We start from the raw sequence: 13275 nt of genomic DNA on the forward strand, positions 1-13275 counted from the left end.
GGGGCAGCGGCTGTGCACCACGCTTCCCGGGAGGGTGATGGAGGGCAGACCTGAAGAGACCCCGGCGAGAGCGAGCAGCCGCTGGGCTGCGGATACCTCAGAGGGGAGCGCGTCCCCGCGAGTACCTCAGCGGAGGTCGCGGGGCCGCGCACGGAGGTGGGGGCTGCCCTGCGGGGCGCACCTGCTCCCACCGCCCGCTCCCAGTGGCCAATCAGAGAGCGCGGGGCCGGGCACGCGCCGCGGTGGACCGTTGGCAGAGACACGCCCCCATTCCCCCCCCCCAAGCCGTTCCCTCAGAGCGGCGCAGCGAGGCCCACGGGCGGTGCAAGGCGTTTATTGTGTGCGCTAGTTGCAGTACTTCTTGGTGTCCAGCCTGCTGTGCTGAGGGTGGTAGGTGGACCTGGCGAAGCACATGGCGGCGGCACGGTCGCAGTTGCAGATGAACATCTCACACTCGTTGTTGCTGCCTGCAGGGGAGAGCAGGGTTGGTCAGACCCGCGGCTCCTTCGGCAGCCATCGCAGTACCTTCGTGTGCTGACATGGCAAAGCCCTCCCGCTGCTGCCGCCGGTTTGGGGATGTGACCTCAAAACTGACCCTTTGGCCACAGAGCTGTGTGCTCCAGCCCAGCCATCCCCCTCTTCTCCTTCCCTGCAGGTCTTTGGCAGCCTATCCGCTGTTTATCCCCATTCCAGTGCCCTTTGAAAGCTCCACTGTTACATTAGGGATGTGACTTCCCAGTTAGCACGCTGATCTCTTAAATACTGCATTAAACGGAAAAGTGCCACTCAATCCCCTGAAGGGGGGACAAGTTTCCCTATGTACTGGTACCATATATCTTAAGAACCTTAGAACTGTGTGGTAGATGGACCACATCCACCCCAGTGCCTGTGTGAGGTGCCCTGTGTCTAGCAACCAACCCACTGGCAGGGACTTGCCCAATGCCATCATGCCACAGAAGTGTGGAGTGTAACAGCCTCGTTCCTTCAGAAGAGGGGCCGGAATGATGGTTGGAGTGACATGGAAGTGGACATACTTTTACATGTGATCTGCCCGTTGGAGCAGCTGAAGTGATATGAATTTGTGTAGGGGTTGTCCACAAGGAATCTGCAGGCTTCTAGTTTCTCTGCCTGGGAGTAGCAGTTATCATGTACTTGACAGCACCTAGCAAACAAGGAGGGAAAGGTCAGAAAATACCAGAAACACAGACTCAGCTGAACTGTAAGACATGTAAATACACTGATACTGCTTTGACAAGTCACAGAACACAAAAATGCTCATTGGTAGGAGGGCAGATGCAAAGGACCTCAAAAGGGCACAGTTCTGCCAGCTAATGCTCCAGAAGGTGCCTGGAACACATCTACTGAGTGGAACATCTTCACAGTTGTCTGCTGGGCACTAGGAAAACAAAAGCCAGCATTTACCCTGTGTGGCCTGCCAGTGCCAGGTCACTGAAGAACTGACAGCCAACACAGCTCACCACGTCAGGCCATCAGACTTACACTGCTGCTTAGTGTTTTACAGTTCAGCCCTGCATGTATCAGTCGTTGTGCATGGAGCAGTGGGAGCAGAGCTGCATCCAGGCTCCTGGCACAGCACTGCTGCACTAAAAAGAGCTGGAATAAGTGCAGCATAACTGCCACAGAAAACAGAGTTATTTGGATTATATCTTATCTTAGTAATATGGCATTAAGGTGTGAGACTGCACATCTTTCTTTCCTTGAATCGGTCTTTAGGAGAGAGCATCATTCACAGCAACCAGAGAGTTGGGTGAACATTTATAGGCAGGGCCAGAACCATGAAAGCAGAAGGAAGGAAAGAGGTTTGTAAAAGCAGAGTCCTATGAACCTGTCAAGGTCATCCACTGGCGTTCCGCTGCCTCCCAAGCCACAGTAGCAGCCGTAGTCAGCAAGTTCCAGCAGAGGATGGCTGTCCGGAATGGTGCACTTGATCATGTCGCGGAACTCCCACACAGCCCGGGATAAGCCGGCACCGCTGGCTGCACCCACTGGGAAAAGACACAAAGTTTAGAGTGAGGAATGGTGTTACCAGTCCCAGTGAATGCCACCTACCCACCAGACAGCACGAGGAGCACGACCAGGGACTTCATTCTCGAAGGACTTGATGGAGAGGCTGGTGCTGAAGAAAGCTGGGTTTTTATACAAGCAGCTCACCTTGACATGGGTATGAGATAAGCAAGCCACTATTTATGTTACTAAATGCAGACTTCTTCCATCGTAAGGCTGTGGACAGCAGGTTATGACTTGACCAGTTGAAGGCCAGGGTAGTTAAATCTGTGAAAGCCAAGAAGGCAAATATTTGCTTTCTGGATTCTTGCTATCAAATTCTTCTAATACTACAATCAGAAGCCAGCTTGAAAGATCTGGACATTTATGAGGACTCTCTACTCAACAATAGTAGCAGTGTGGTAGTTATGCTGGGAATTGCTGGTACACACCATTAACAACCCTGCTAACGCTGGCATCTTCTTTTATGGTATCCCACTTAATCGGTTAATGCTGTATTTCTCTATGGATTCTCCTTGCCTAATTCAGGCAGTCATCCTGAGTACAAGTCATCTACTCACCCCAAATGACTATTTGACATAAGCTGAACTGAAATTAAAAAAAAAAAAAACAACATTTTTTCACTTTGAAACCATAGAGAAGGAGGTATAGGTGTGAAACAGGAACCAGGCAACCTGGAAAGCCTGTGTCTGGCTTAAACAAGGAGTAGTGCCTGGGTTTGCATGATCATAAGAGAATTACACTGGAATTGAACTGGGCTTAGAAGTTTTAACACGCAGTTGACTCAGCTTAGAGACAGCAGTTTCTCCATCACCAATGCAGAACCCAGTCAGGCCCTTTGGTTCTTCTCTATGCCAAGGCATGAGGCAAGTTGGCAACATTGAAAGAATATCAAAAACTGGGTAAGAAAAAGCTTTCTGGAGTCAGCTGGGGGCGAGTTCTAACACTGCACTTGTGTTTAGACCCCAGAGGATCTAACACTGCCAGAGCTACAGGCTTGGCATTTTGACACACTCAAGGATACAGAGCCTAGACAGCTCATTTGATAGCACCAAAAATGCCTTCCATTTTTAAGAGCAGAGGAAGAGGCAAAGCCCAGGTTTCCACAACAGCCTAATGAACCAGAGTGCTTATGCAGGAGACCTCGGGTCCATCACCCTTCAGTAGGTTCAAATGCATGTTTCTGTAAGGGTTGATGAGGACGTCTTCCCCCTTTCAGGGTCTGAAACTATGCCAGGGTGCCCACAACATCCACAGGATGTTGACATGTCCATAGGACATCTAGCTAAAGCTAGACATGCAACATTCTAACATTTTTGCTCTCTCCTAAGCTCTTTTTCTCTGGTATTCCCCACTTGGAGGTTACCTAAAGCCAAAACAGATGCTGAGTTAGAGTCAGGATCCTCATATCCTAAAAGAACACTGAGCACACATTAAAGGCTGTGGTAAAGGACAGTCTGTATCACGGCTCAGAGAAAAGAATTTAATCTTTTGCACACAGATCAACCTGTTGACTTTCCCTTCAATATCAACTTAAACATTTTCTTTCTCCTTTGCTGCTTTGGCCACCTTTACTCTTTTTAGAATTATTATTTCTCTGTTCTCTTAGCTATGAACTTTAAGACCCTGGTTCCTTTTTCCTCACTTCTCAACATCCAATTTATTATTGCCAAAATAACTTCCAATAAACTGGCTTTTTTTAAGTCACAAAGCAAAATAACTGCTGTATCTTGGCTTTCATTCATTTGAATCCAACCAGAGGATCACCAGGTGTGGGAAAGTGGCCATGTGAGCATGATTAGAATGACTCATGAGAAAAATCCCAGCAGGGAAAAGCTTGTCACCAATGCTATTTTTGGCTTCCCCCAACCTGTGCTGCATACCAAGCCTCTGGTCCTCGGTATGCTTGTGAGGACATCCCAACTTACAGCTGGTTTCTAAACTTACTGGGTTGAGCCTTAAGGTATTTTTAAGACTTGTCTGTATTTAAGACCTGCTGTGCAGGGTTCCCTGCTATTTCACACTGTCACAATTCACCTTCCTCTTGCAGTGTTGCCTGTTAAGGACTTCCCTTCCCATCTCCACATTTTACTGTCTTGGATCAAGCCTCCTTGGTCCACCAAACTGCCGAGCACCACACTAGCTTCTCCTTTCTTCAACCCACACGTATCCATACAAAACCTCTGGAACATAAAGAAGAGACACGATCTGTTAAAAGCCAGACCTGCCGCACATTAGAAACCGGGCCACTGCCAAAGACTGGGAGCAGAAGAGAGAGCCCTGCCTGGGGTTTCTATCCTAATGGCAGGATGTGACTCTGGCTAGGTCCAAGTTCATCTCCCACCCCCAAATAATGACAGAGAAGGACAGTTTTCAAATAATTTATTAGGAATTTAAAACTGAAATCTGGAAAAAGGGTTACAGGTGTGGAGAGAACAAACACGGGAGTGTAATAACTTACTGGCTTAAAAACACAGCTTTTATTCCTTTAAAAAAAATGCCCACCCTGAAACCGGAGCCCCAGTCTCCAGGCAGCGGCAGCACTGGCCAGAGAGTGATCACAGCCCAGCAGCAGCACAACTGGCCTTGGATGTCTGGAGGGGGCACGGAAGCAGCTCAGCGCATCTACCAAAGAGAGAGGAAAGCGCTGTCCGCAGACCCAAATTTGAAGTATATAGAATAAAAATAAACCCAATAAAATGCAGCTCTTCTTTAATTAGGAAATATTTAAAAAAACAGACATACAGACTCTTGTCTCAGTAACAAAAATTATTGCTTTGTGTTTTCAGTACTGATCTGTTACGTACCCTCCTTACCTAAACAGAACTCTCCAAACACATCGCCTGGGTCAGGACAAGCTCTGGCAGACAGGGGAAGGATGGAAGAGAAGAAGGACCCTGTGGGCACAGTGACCCTCCCAGTCCTTCCCTAAATGCCCCTCTCCCTTACAGGGGCTCAGTTTGGGGGAAGAGAGGGAATGATTTTTAAAACTTAAGATGAAGCTGTTATTTCCCTGGGAAAAGAGTTTGGCTGCATCTTAATAAAAGGCTTAATCACCCCCCTTAACAAGGTCTTTGGTTCACTGAAATCCAGACCCAAACCTGCCCCGTGTACTCCTGCTGGAGGCCTCCCCTGGCACAGTGTTTGTTAGCAGGGGCCTGGATCACACCAGGGGAAGCCCCAGCAGGTTCTGGAGAAGGGACCAGCTCACCCCTGGCACAGGAAGGGACAAATTCCCCCAGTCTTCAGAACACAGAGTAAAGCAAACAGGAAGCTGCAATTCTATAATTCATATAATCCCTGAGAAGCCCTTAACCCGCCCCCAAATCACCACCCTAATGCTTTTCTCCCCCTTTAATGACTCCCCAGCCCAGTGCCCTGCCCTTCGGAGAACAACCACCCAAACCTCCCCCTGGCCCTGGCTGAAACCCCTTCCAATACCCTCACCTCCAGAGGAGGAGCCCCTTCCCAGGAAATCTTGACACAAGCGATAGCATTTGGAGAGTGAATTCCTTTCAAAGTAACCAAGACAAGCAGTGGCGGTAAAGCCCTTTACCTAAAGCCAAGCCAGAGGCTGGCACTACAGGAGCCCAGTGATGGAGTCTGTACATCGAGCAATTGGAAGCAGCTTTAACCCGCTCAGCAAACCAGCCAATGGCTGGTACGTTTCACCCCCCCCACCCCCCTCTTTCATCTCAACAGAGGTCTTAAAATCTTACAGTAAAAGGTGTACAAAAAAAGAACGGAGTCCTCTCAGGATTCTGCTGGAGAGTATTGCTCACGCTGCGGCACCAGGTCCAGGACCTGGCGCTGCTCCTGGGAGCCAGGCTGCAGGCAGCAGCCAGGTTCAGCTCACAATATTTACATATTATACAGGAGGAGAAAGAAAACCCCACAGAAAACTAAACCTAAGGAAAAAAAAAAAACCAAACCAACCCAAACCCCCCAAGCTCTTTCAGCTGTAAGGATAGTGTTTCTCACTTAGCAAAATATACATTTGTTCTGTTCCATAGCCGTGTCCAACGCTTTCGGATCCTTGGAGTTTCACACTTTTCAAAGCCTCACATTTACAAAACAGAAACAATTAAAAACAGTTTCTTTAAAAAATAAAATAGAAATACAGCAGTTCCTCTCCGCCTTTGCTCTCTCTGTGTCTCTTCTCTTCCTTTCAGAACTGCATTCTTGTCACATACCGTGCTTTAAAAACACTGACGACAACAACAGAGTCGAAAAGATTCCAAACAGTTTCAAAGCCAAATAAAAATACTCCTCAATAAAAACTACCTAACACAATCACAAAGCCAATTTATAAAATAGGTCTACTAGCTCGGGAAAGAGCAAACAACAAAAAGAAGGGGTAAGGGCCCCCCCCCACCCCCAAAGATACAAAAATAAAATAAAAAAATAAACCTAACCACTAATAAAATAAATAAAAGAAGAATCAGTGGGCTGGGGGCGGGGGGGGAAGCGTAAACCGTCGGTGGTTAGTAAGAAAGCGAGATGATCTCCTCGGGTTCAGTCCAGTGTGGTCTGGTCAAGGGCAGAGATCAGGGCAGGGCGGCAGGAGCCTGGCAGCCAGCCGGCAGTGTGCAGTTTGATTCAAGAAACAGGTAACCTTGGCTCATCCCCCGAGGCTCACCCCATCCTCCAGCCGCTCGCTGTCCTCGGTTAGGTCACTGGGGAATCTGTGGGACACAGCAGGGGAGGGAAGCGACGGGATCGAGAACAACCAACAGCTTTTCTCTTGGGGTGTTCTCCTGGTGTGATCTGACAGAAACACTCAGAACCCAAACCTGCCCCAGCACAGGCTTGCCCTGCATCGAATGGGCACAGGGACGGGGCACAGAGATGCTTCCACCTTTAATGGTGGAACAAGGCCCTGCACGCCGTACAGCCTGCCTGGGCCTGTGGCACTGCTGGCCCCCGGGAGGCCTGTGACATGCCAGGGCCCAGCCGTTTCTCCAGCACTCCTGGATTGTCCTGTAGGGACACTGCTTCCTGCAAGGTTTTGCCCTTAGGGTTGAGAACCATAAAGCAAACTCAACCTACAAGCCACTGGTGCAGAAGGGAGCCCAGGCTGGGTCAGGCCAGGAAGCATCACAGCAGCACCCAGAGTGCCCAAATGCAGGGGCCAGCTCAGAACTTCTCTCATTACCCATTCCTGTTCAAAGCTCTTACCTCCTGCCTCCTTGGTCCCCAGCTTCAGTGATACCCATTGGTAAAAGCTGTTGCAATCAAGGGACCCTGTGAAAAGAGTTAAAACCCCACTCTTAAAATGTGAAGCATTATGACCACAACATATTCAGTTATGCTGGGAAGGCTGGTTTCAGCTGGAGGTGCCACATCTAAGGAGCACATCACCCTGTAGGACACTGCGTCAGGGCCAAGATAAGCTTTTAGGAAGTCTGGGCCAGATCAGGGAAAGGTCTGGAAATGAAAACCTTGAACGGTCAGGGAAAGCCAGCGGAGACCAGGGACACGAGCTCCAAGTGAACTGCTGCATTCTGCACTGTCCACCTGTGCTCTGGGCTCACCAGTGGTATAGCAAATGCTGTGGCAGGTGGGGTTTCTTAACCAGAAAGCAGGCTGTGGGCTGAGAGCTGCCCACCTCCATCACCACCTGGAGATGTAGCCCCCTCCCTGGCCATGACACTTTCCATCTTCCTCCCCAGATCCTGGTAGGGAACACTCACCCCTAGGCTGTGGCCAAAGCCGGTGCTCGGGGCTGGACTGGCAGCACTGATGTAACTGCTGACCCCTGAGTCCTGGTTGGCGGCTCCATAAAGCTCTGCCATCGGCCCGGGGCTGGTGGTGCCCAGAAATCCACCGGTGCGACTGGGGGTGGAGCCTACAGGAGGCAGCAGAACTACAGAGTGAAGATCCCAAAAGTGCAACCCCGTTCCCACCCCCCTCCCACAGCCCATTGCAAACCTCCGTGACCGGACACTGGGACCGGGCACTGTGCTGGGGGGGAAGGTGGCAGTTACCTGTCCCTCGCACCACGGCCGCTGCAGCCGCCGCTGCTGCCATCGGTCCATACGCAGTGAGGGGGATTGCTGGAAAAGAAGAAACAGGCACTTCAGGGGCACTGTGCTATGGGGAACACTCCTCAGCATCTCCTGCTGCGAAATGCCAGCCCCACACAGACGTATCAGCTTAGTGCATCACACAGACATCAAAGGATGACAATAGGGAAGTGCACAGCTTGCATTTATTGGTACCCTTTTGCACAGTGAATGTCCCGAGGAACACTCTGGCCATGCTCTGCTAAGCCCACACCCTAGTGCCGATGAGGGCACGATGTGGGAGAGCTGAATCAAGAGTGGGCAAATTCAAATGTATCCTGTTACTACTTAGCTTGCAAGATGCAGTTAATCTGAAGCTACAGATCCAGACTTTGGCTGTAAAGGTGGAGAAAGGCAGCAACTCAGGGACAGCAGCTGACATCTCAGTGTCCTGAGGCTCAGCCCCTCCTCTCCATCCCTTGGTAGTATTCTTGAATAACAGTTTAATAGCCTCTTTCTCCCGATTTCTCTATTCAAGACGCACCATGCTAGAGTTTTGGCTCCGGAACTGTTCAAATCCTTGCTGTTCATTGCAGAAGAAAACATATATCTAGGGAGCAGGAACTAGAAATGGCTTAATTGAAACAGTAAGTCTTAATTTATATGTAGCAGTTCCAATTCCCAACTCTATTGCTGCAGGCATCCAGCCCTCAGGGCAGGAGGCATCTAGCCAGTATGTTTCTCTTTGCCCTTAAAATGACTGGGTCAGCATTTCATGCTTGAATGTGAAATTCACTGTGATGCTGTTTAGAGCACCATAAAAAGAGGTCAGAACAAATCAATTGCGTTAAGGCTGAAACTCAGACTAGCTTAGGAGGGAATATTTAGTAGCAGGCACCAGCCTGTTTCAAGCCAACGTCATAGGAGGCTTATATCTGGGTTAGCTGCTCATTACAGGCCCTGGGCCAACGTGAGCATGTTGTAGCTTCATATCACCCCCAACAATGCTGTTCCATGGAGGAAAAGCTGCTGACAGCCACCCGCCTGCCCCATCATTGCTTCAAGTCGTCTCTGCCACACAGCTAAATCAATGTGTCCAGGTCCTCCTAAAAAGACTGCAGTTCTTTTTTCCAAGTAAAAACCCTTATTGCCTTTACAGTCTATCTGCTGAGACACCAGGTTAGCACCTGCATGTGAGCTCCCTGTGTGTTGGAGAAATCATCTCTGCTTGTGCCAGCCCCTCATCCCAGTTCCACTTGCCAAGCCCATGAAGCACAGCCCATTGACACGCACGCACCCACTTGAAGGCACAAGGGCCCTCGAGCACTGCACAGCTCGCTGGGCCTTTGTAGGAGCAAAGGAGGCTCTGCCCTTCATGGGACCAACTCCAGCCTATACATGGGAACTGCAGCTCTGTGCCTGGCTAAGAGGCTGCGCAGGGGCTGTTTAACAGTAGGTAAGCGTAGTGAGAAGGGAAGAATGCCACAATCCCCAGCTGGTCCTTCAGCAGACACTCAGGACTGTAAGCTAACGTGGCAACCAGCCAGGACAGCAGCATTAATAACTTCTTGTTGTACAGAGCCCTGGTGCACCCCAGCCACTGGTGACAGCCAGGCCCCGGTCAATTCACCTCTGGTAGGAAAAGCCACAGTGCAGGCAGGGGTGGGCCCTGGAGGGAAAAGGACTTGTGCCAAGTGACCAACATTCCTCTACAGATTTTAGGGGTTTTGCTTGAAAAACAGATGTGTAAATAAACAACTGAACCTCCATCTCCTTTGCTTGGCAACCAAAAGGCTCAGAACTGGGGGTCAGGTGCTTATGCAGCTGCATACATAGTGTAAAGAAAGGGTTTTATGAAGAGTGAGCTAGGATTTAGTCTCCCCCTACCTCTGTCAGGGACATTTCTTCATTGGTGGCTGCCAACCTCAGCATCCTCAGGAACAGATTCCCTGAGGATCAAGATGATTCTGTGCCACAGAAACTCCCTTTCAAGCCTGTTTGTACCACTAATTCCAGGAGAGCTTCCCAGGAAGCTTTTCCATACCCCCAACTCCAGAGAAATTCAAACCCTGAAACAGGTGGGGTCAAGGAAGCGCTGGGAGGAGGAACACCACAGAGATGAGATGGCACACAGGGAGCAGAGGGCTACATGAAGCTGCTTTTCTACAACAAAAACCATGGACAGGACAGAGCTGGGGAAAACATGGCCATGGAAGGGGGAGCAGACAGAACAAGCATCACCTAGGGAGAGCACACTGCACACAACCCAGGATCCAGAGGGTATCTGCACTGTGAAGACACTGAGCCAGGACTAGTCTCTGAGGAATGGTTGTCTGCCCCCATTTCATTCCACAGTTCCCTATAAGCACTGCAAGACTTGTGTACCATGCTTGCTTCTGCTTGGGAAGCTCATGAGGAAGTAGCTAGGGAGCTGCACCTCCCAGAGAATGGAAAGCATTGCCTACAGTCCCTCCTGCACAGGGAAATGGGATTAGAGCAACCAGGAATGCCCCCATGCCCTCTCCCTCCTCCCAGCACTCCAAATCTTGTCCTTGCAGCAGCTCAGGTTAAGGTCATTTGTAGACCTCTGAGAAGTCCCCCTGCTCTCTGCAGTTTTCTGTATCTGGTTTACACCCAGCCTGGGGCAAGGAGCTAAAAACAAGGCAAGCAGCAGGAAATGCAATCTGAGGATTACAGGCCTTCATTTGGTATGACCTGCATTGCCCTTCTCAGAGGCAATACACATGGCTCTGATTGCCTCTCCATCTTCCCAGCCCCAGCTTTGAATGGAGCTCATATGGATGGCAGAGGAAACAAGGAACGTTTCCAGCCTAACTGCACCAGGCTGTGGAGCAGCGACACCACTGGAACAGCCCAAAGTCCCCTTCTCCCCTTCCAGGTTGTGAGTGTAGGAAACAAGCGGGACTGACCTGTGAGCTCAGGGAGGACGGGGGCACTCGGGAGAGGGGTCCGCTCTACACGGAACTCTAAAAACGAAATGCAACACAGCTTAGGAACTGAGCAATGCCCCGAGGGAGACCCCCCAGAGAGACAACAGCCAGGGTCTGCTGGGGGAGCAGCCTCTCACCAGGCTGGGGTCTTCTTTAAACTGATTTACAACTGTGCTGAAAGGTGCTGGACTCCTGCCCTGGAGACTGAAAGGATCCATTTATCCTTAGAATAAATCTGGCTAAGGCAGGGTGAGTGCAAGCTCCACTGCACAGCCTCAGGTCTGCCCCGTAACACTGCTCTGTGACCCACCCTATCTGACCCCCATGGCTGCAATGCCAGCGGGTGCTCAGTACCTGCCACCCTCATCTGGGCATGGGTTTACAATGAGGCACTTGAAGACACTACAGCTGAGACCCATAAACTGGATTCATGGAGACCTTCCAGACAGCTAGGAGGCAACAGCAACTTTCAGCCACAGTCAGCCTGGGCTTGCCTCAGGCAAAAAGAAAACTTCCCATTCCCAGCCCCTAACATCAAGGCTTCATATATAAACCATCACACTGAGGGATGGAGGAAGGAAGGGATGCTCAGAGTTGCCACTTCTCTAGAAAACAGCAAGACAGTCTCTTCTCTGAGTGTGCTCTGCCTCATTCCCCTCTCTCACAGAGAATGGGAGGGAGAAGAGGCCCCAGAGCAGCTGCAGCACAGCAGGTTCCAGCCATTGATCGCAAAATCCATGTTCTGAGCACATGGCAGTGTTTGGAGCTTGGAACCACCCAGTTTGAGGGGGGAGGATCTACAGCCCCCTACCCCAGCAGATGCTTTCTGGAAGCTGGGAGCTGCCCAGGCACTGTTCATAACCCAACTGCAGCGCTGCAGGCTGTGGTTTGGGTGCCTGGGTCCATGGAAAACCATGGTTTAAAATTCTGTGCTACTTTGAGAGTAGTGACAACTCTGGTAGAGAGAGACAGAGACACACAAAGGCAGCGAGACAGGCAGAGCTGCAGGGGCCCTTCTGTGTCACAGCAGCAGCCCTATGGAGGGGGCTAGCATAAGGGGCATCAGAGCAGCCTTGGGCTTTTCCTGCCACTGGAGTGTGAGGATAATCCTAATGAAGGACAGGCTGTTCCCACCTATTCCAGGGCTTCTCCCCTCCCCCCTCCACATCCGCCTCCAATTTAGTGAAAGACCAAACAGGGGAAATGGTGAAGGGGGCAGAGCTCAGGTCATGGATCATTCCAGGGACTCCCATCACCTGAAGGCAGACCAAAAACCAGAGCAGGAGCACCACTCACCAGGGAACTGGTAAGTGTAGCCAGGTGCAATGCCAGTGTAACTCCGACTCGCATAGGTGGCAGCTTGGAAGCCTGGATAACCTGGAAGAAGAGAAAAGGGCTCTGTTACTGCAAGCTTGCAGGGATCATGTCCTCAGTGCCTGGCTGCTCACAAGCAGTGTGACCATTAGTGTTAGAGAGCACAAACAGGGCTAATAGCAGAAAGGCCAGGAAACTGCTGGGCAGATGCACAAAGTGTGCGAGCCTGTGAGTTTTAGCAGGCCCATTCCATTTTTAACTCATTCCAAACATGTAAGGACATGGAGGTTTTCCTTCTTAGGAACTCACAGCTCTGCAGACTAAGCCTTTCTGATGCATCAGCTGGATTCAGGAGGAGATCGGGGAGGTGGGGCATTTGAAGAACTGAATAGCTCTGAGTCACTTTGCAGTAGAAGTGCTGGTGAATGCAGGCAGAGCACTCCTGCCTGGCGCTGGGCAGGAGGACAATCCCTGCTGTTCCCTAGGAAGCTGACCACCTATACAGAGCAAGCCTGGGAGAACCAGGGCTTTGACTCAGAGATGAATATTTGATCTATGATCTCCTCAGACATGAGTATGTGGATTTCCCAGTGACTCAGCTTGAGCCCTGCTGCTTTAAAATACAGAAAAGACAAACCCCAAAACCACAGGCTGGAGATTTATTTTCCTTCAATAAGTCAAGAGAAAACACTGGGGGGAAAATGCCCTTTTTGGGGTTTTGATCAGTGACTAACTGCTACTCGGCAGGCTTAGCAAGGAGAGTCAGGCTGAGTACACCCTGCCCAGCAACACCAGCCATGATCCTGAGCAAACACTGTGCTCTTGGGTCAGCTCAAGCTTGGCCAGAATGTGGGGAGAAGAGCCAGGAACAGCACCATGCTGGAAGAATCATGCTTGACTCTCAGATCCAGGCATGAGGGTTTGTAGAGCTGGAAATGGAGGCTAAAAAGGACTTTAAGATCTATCTGAACACATCTGCC

The 13275-nt window shown here is 50.4% G+C and overlaps 2 protein-coding genes across 3 annotated transcripts in view; both read right to left on the reverse strand.

Moving 5' to 3' along the window:
* Positions 1-345: 345 nt before the first annotated feature.
* PLA2G1B (phospholipase A2 group IB) lies at positions 346-2108 on the reverse strand. The gene is made up of 4 exons (XM_005147876.2): positions 2075-2108; positions 1847-2006; positions 1035-1162; positions 346-467 (listed from the first exon to the last, which is right to left on the reverse strand). The coding sequence occupies exons 1-4, from the start codon at positions 2106-2108 to the stop codon at positions 346-348; spliced, it is 444 nt and encodes a 147-aa protein (XP_005147933.1).
* Positions 2109-4390: 2282 nt separating this feature from the next.
* Positions 4391-13275, reverse strand: part of MSI1 (musashi RNA binding protein 1) — a 29737-nt gene continuing 20852 nt past the window's right edge. Inside the window, exons 10-15 of one of the 2 annotated variants that reach the window (XM_034068174.1) lie at positions 12278-12358; positions 10961-11017; positions 8013-8081; positions 7719-7873; positions 7204-7269; positions 4391-6710 (exon numbers count right to left, since the gene is read on the reverse strand). In XM_034068174.1, coding sequence (XP_033924065.1) covers positions 7228-7269; positions 7719-7873; positions 8013-8081; positions 10961-11017; positions 12278-12358 — 404 coding nt within the window. In that variant the 3' untranslated portion in view covers positions 4391-6710; positions 7204-7227. Of the gene's footprint in view, positions 6711-7203; positions 7270-7718; positions 7892-8012; positions 8082-10960; positions 11018-12277; positions 12359-13275 lie in introns of both variants that reach the window. The other variant, XM_034068173.1, reaches the window with a different exon arrangement.

The sequence above is a fragment of the Melopsittacus undulatus genome, chromosome 12, assembly GCF_012275295.1.
Source record: "Melopsittacus undulatus isolate bMelUnd1 chromosome 12, bMelUnd1.mat.Z, whole genome shotgun sequence".
NCBI classification, from domain to species: Eukaryota; Metazoa; Chordata; class Aves; order Psittaciformes; family Psittaculidae; genus Melopsittacus; species Melopsittacus undulatus.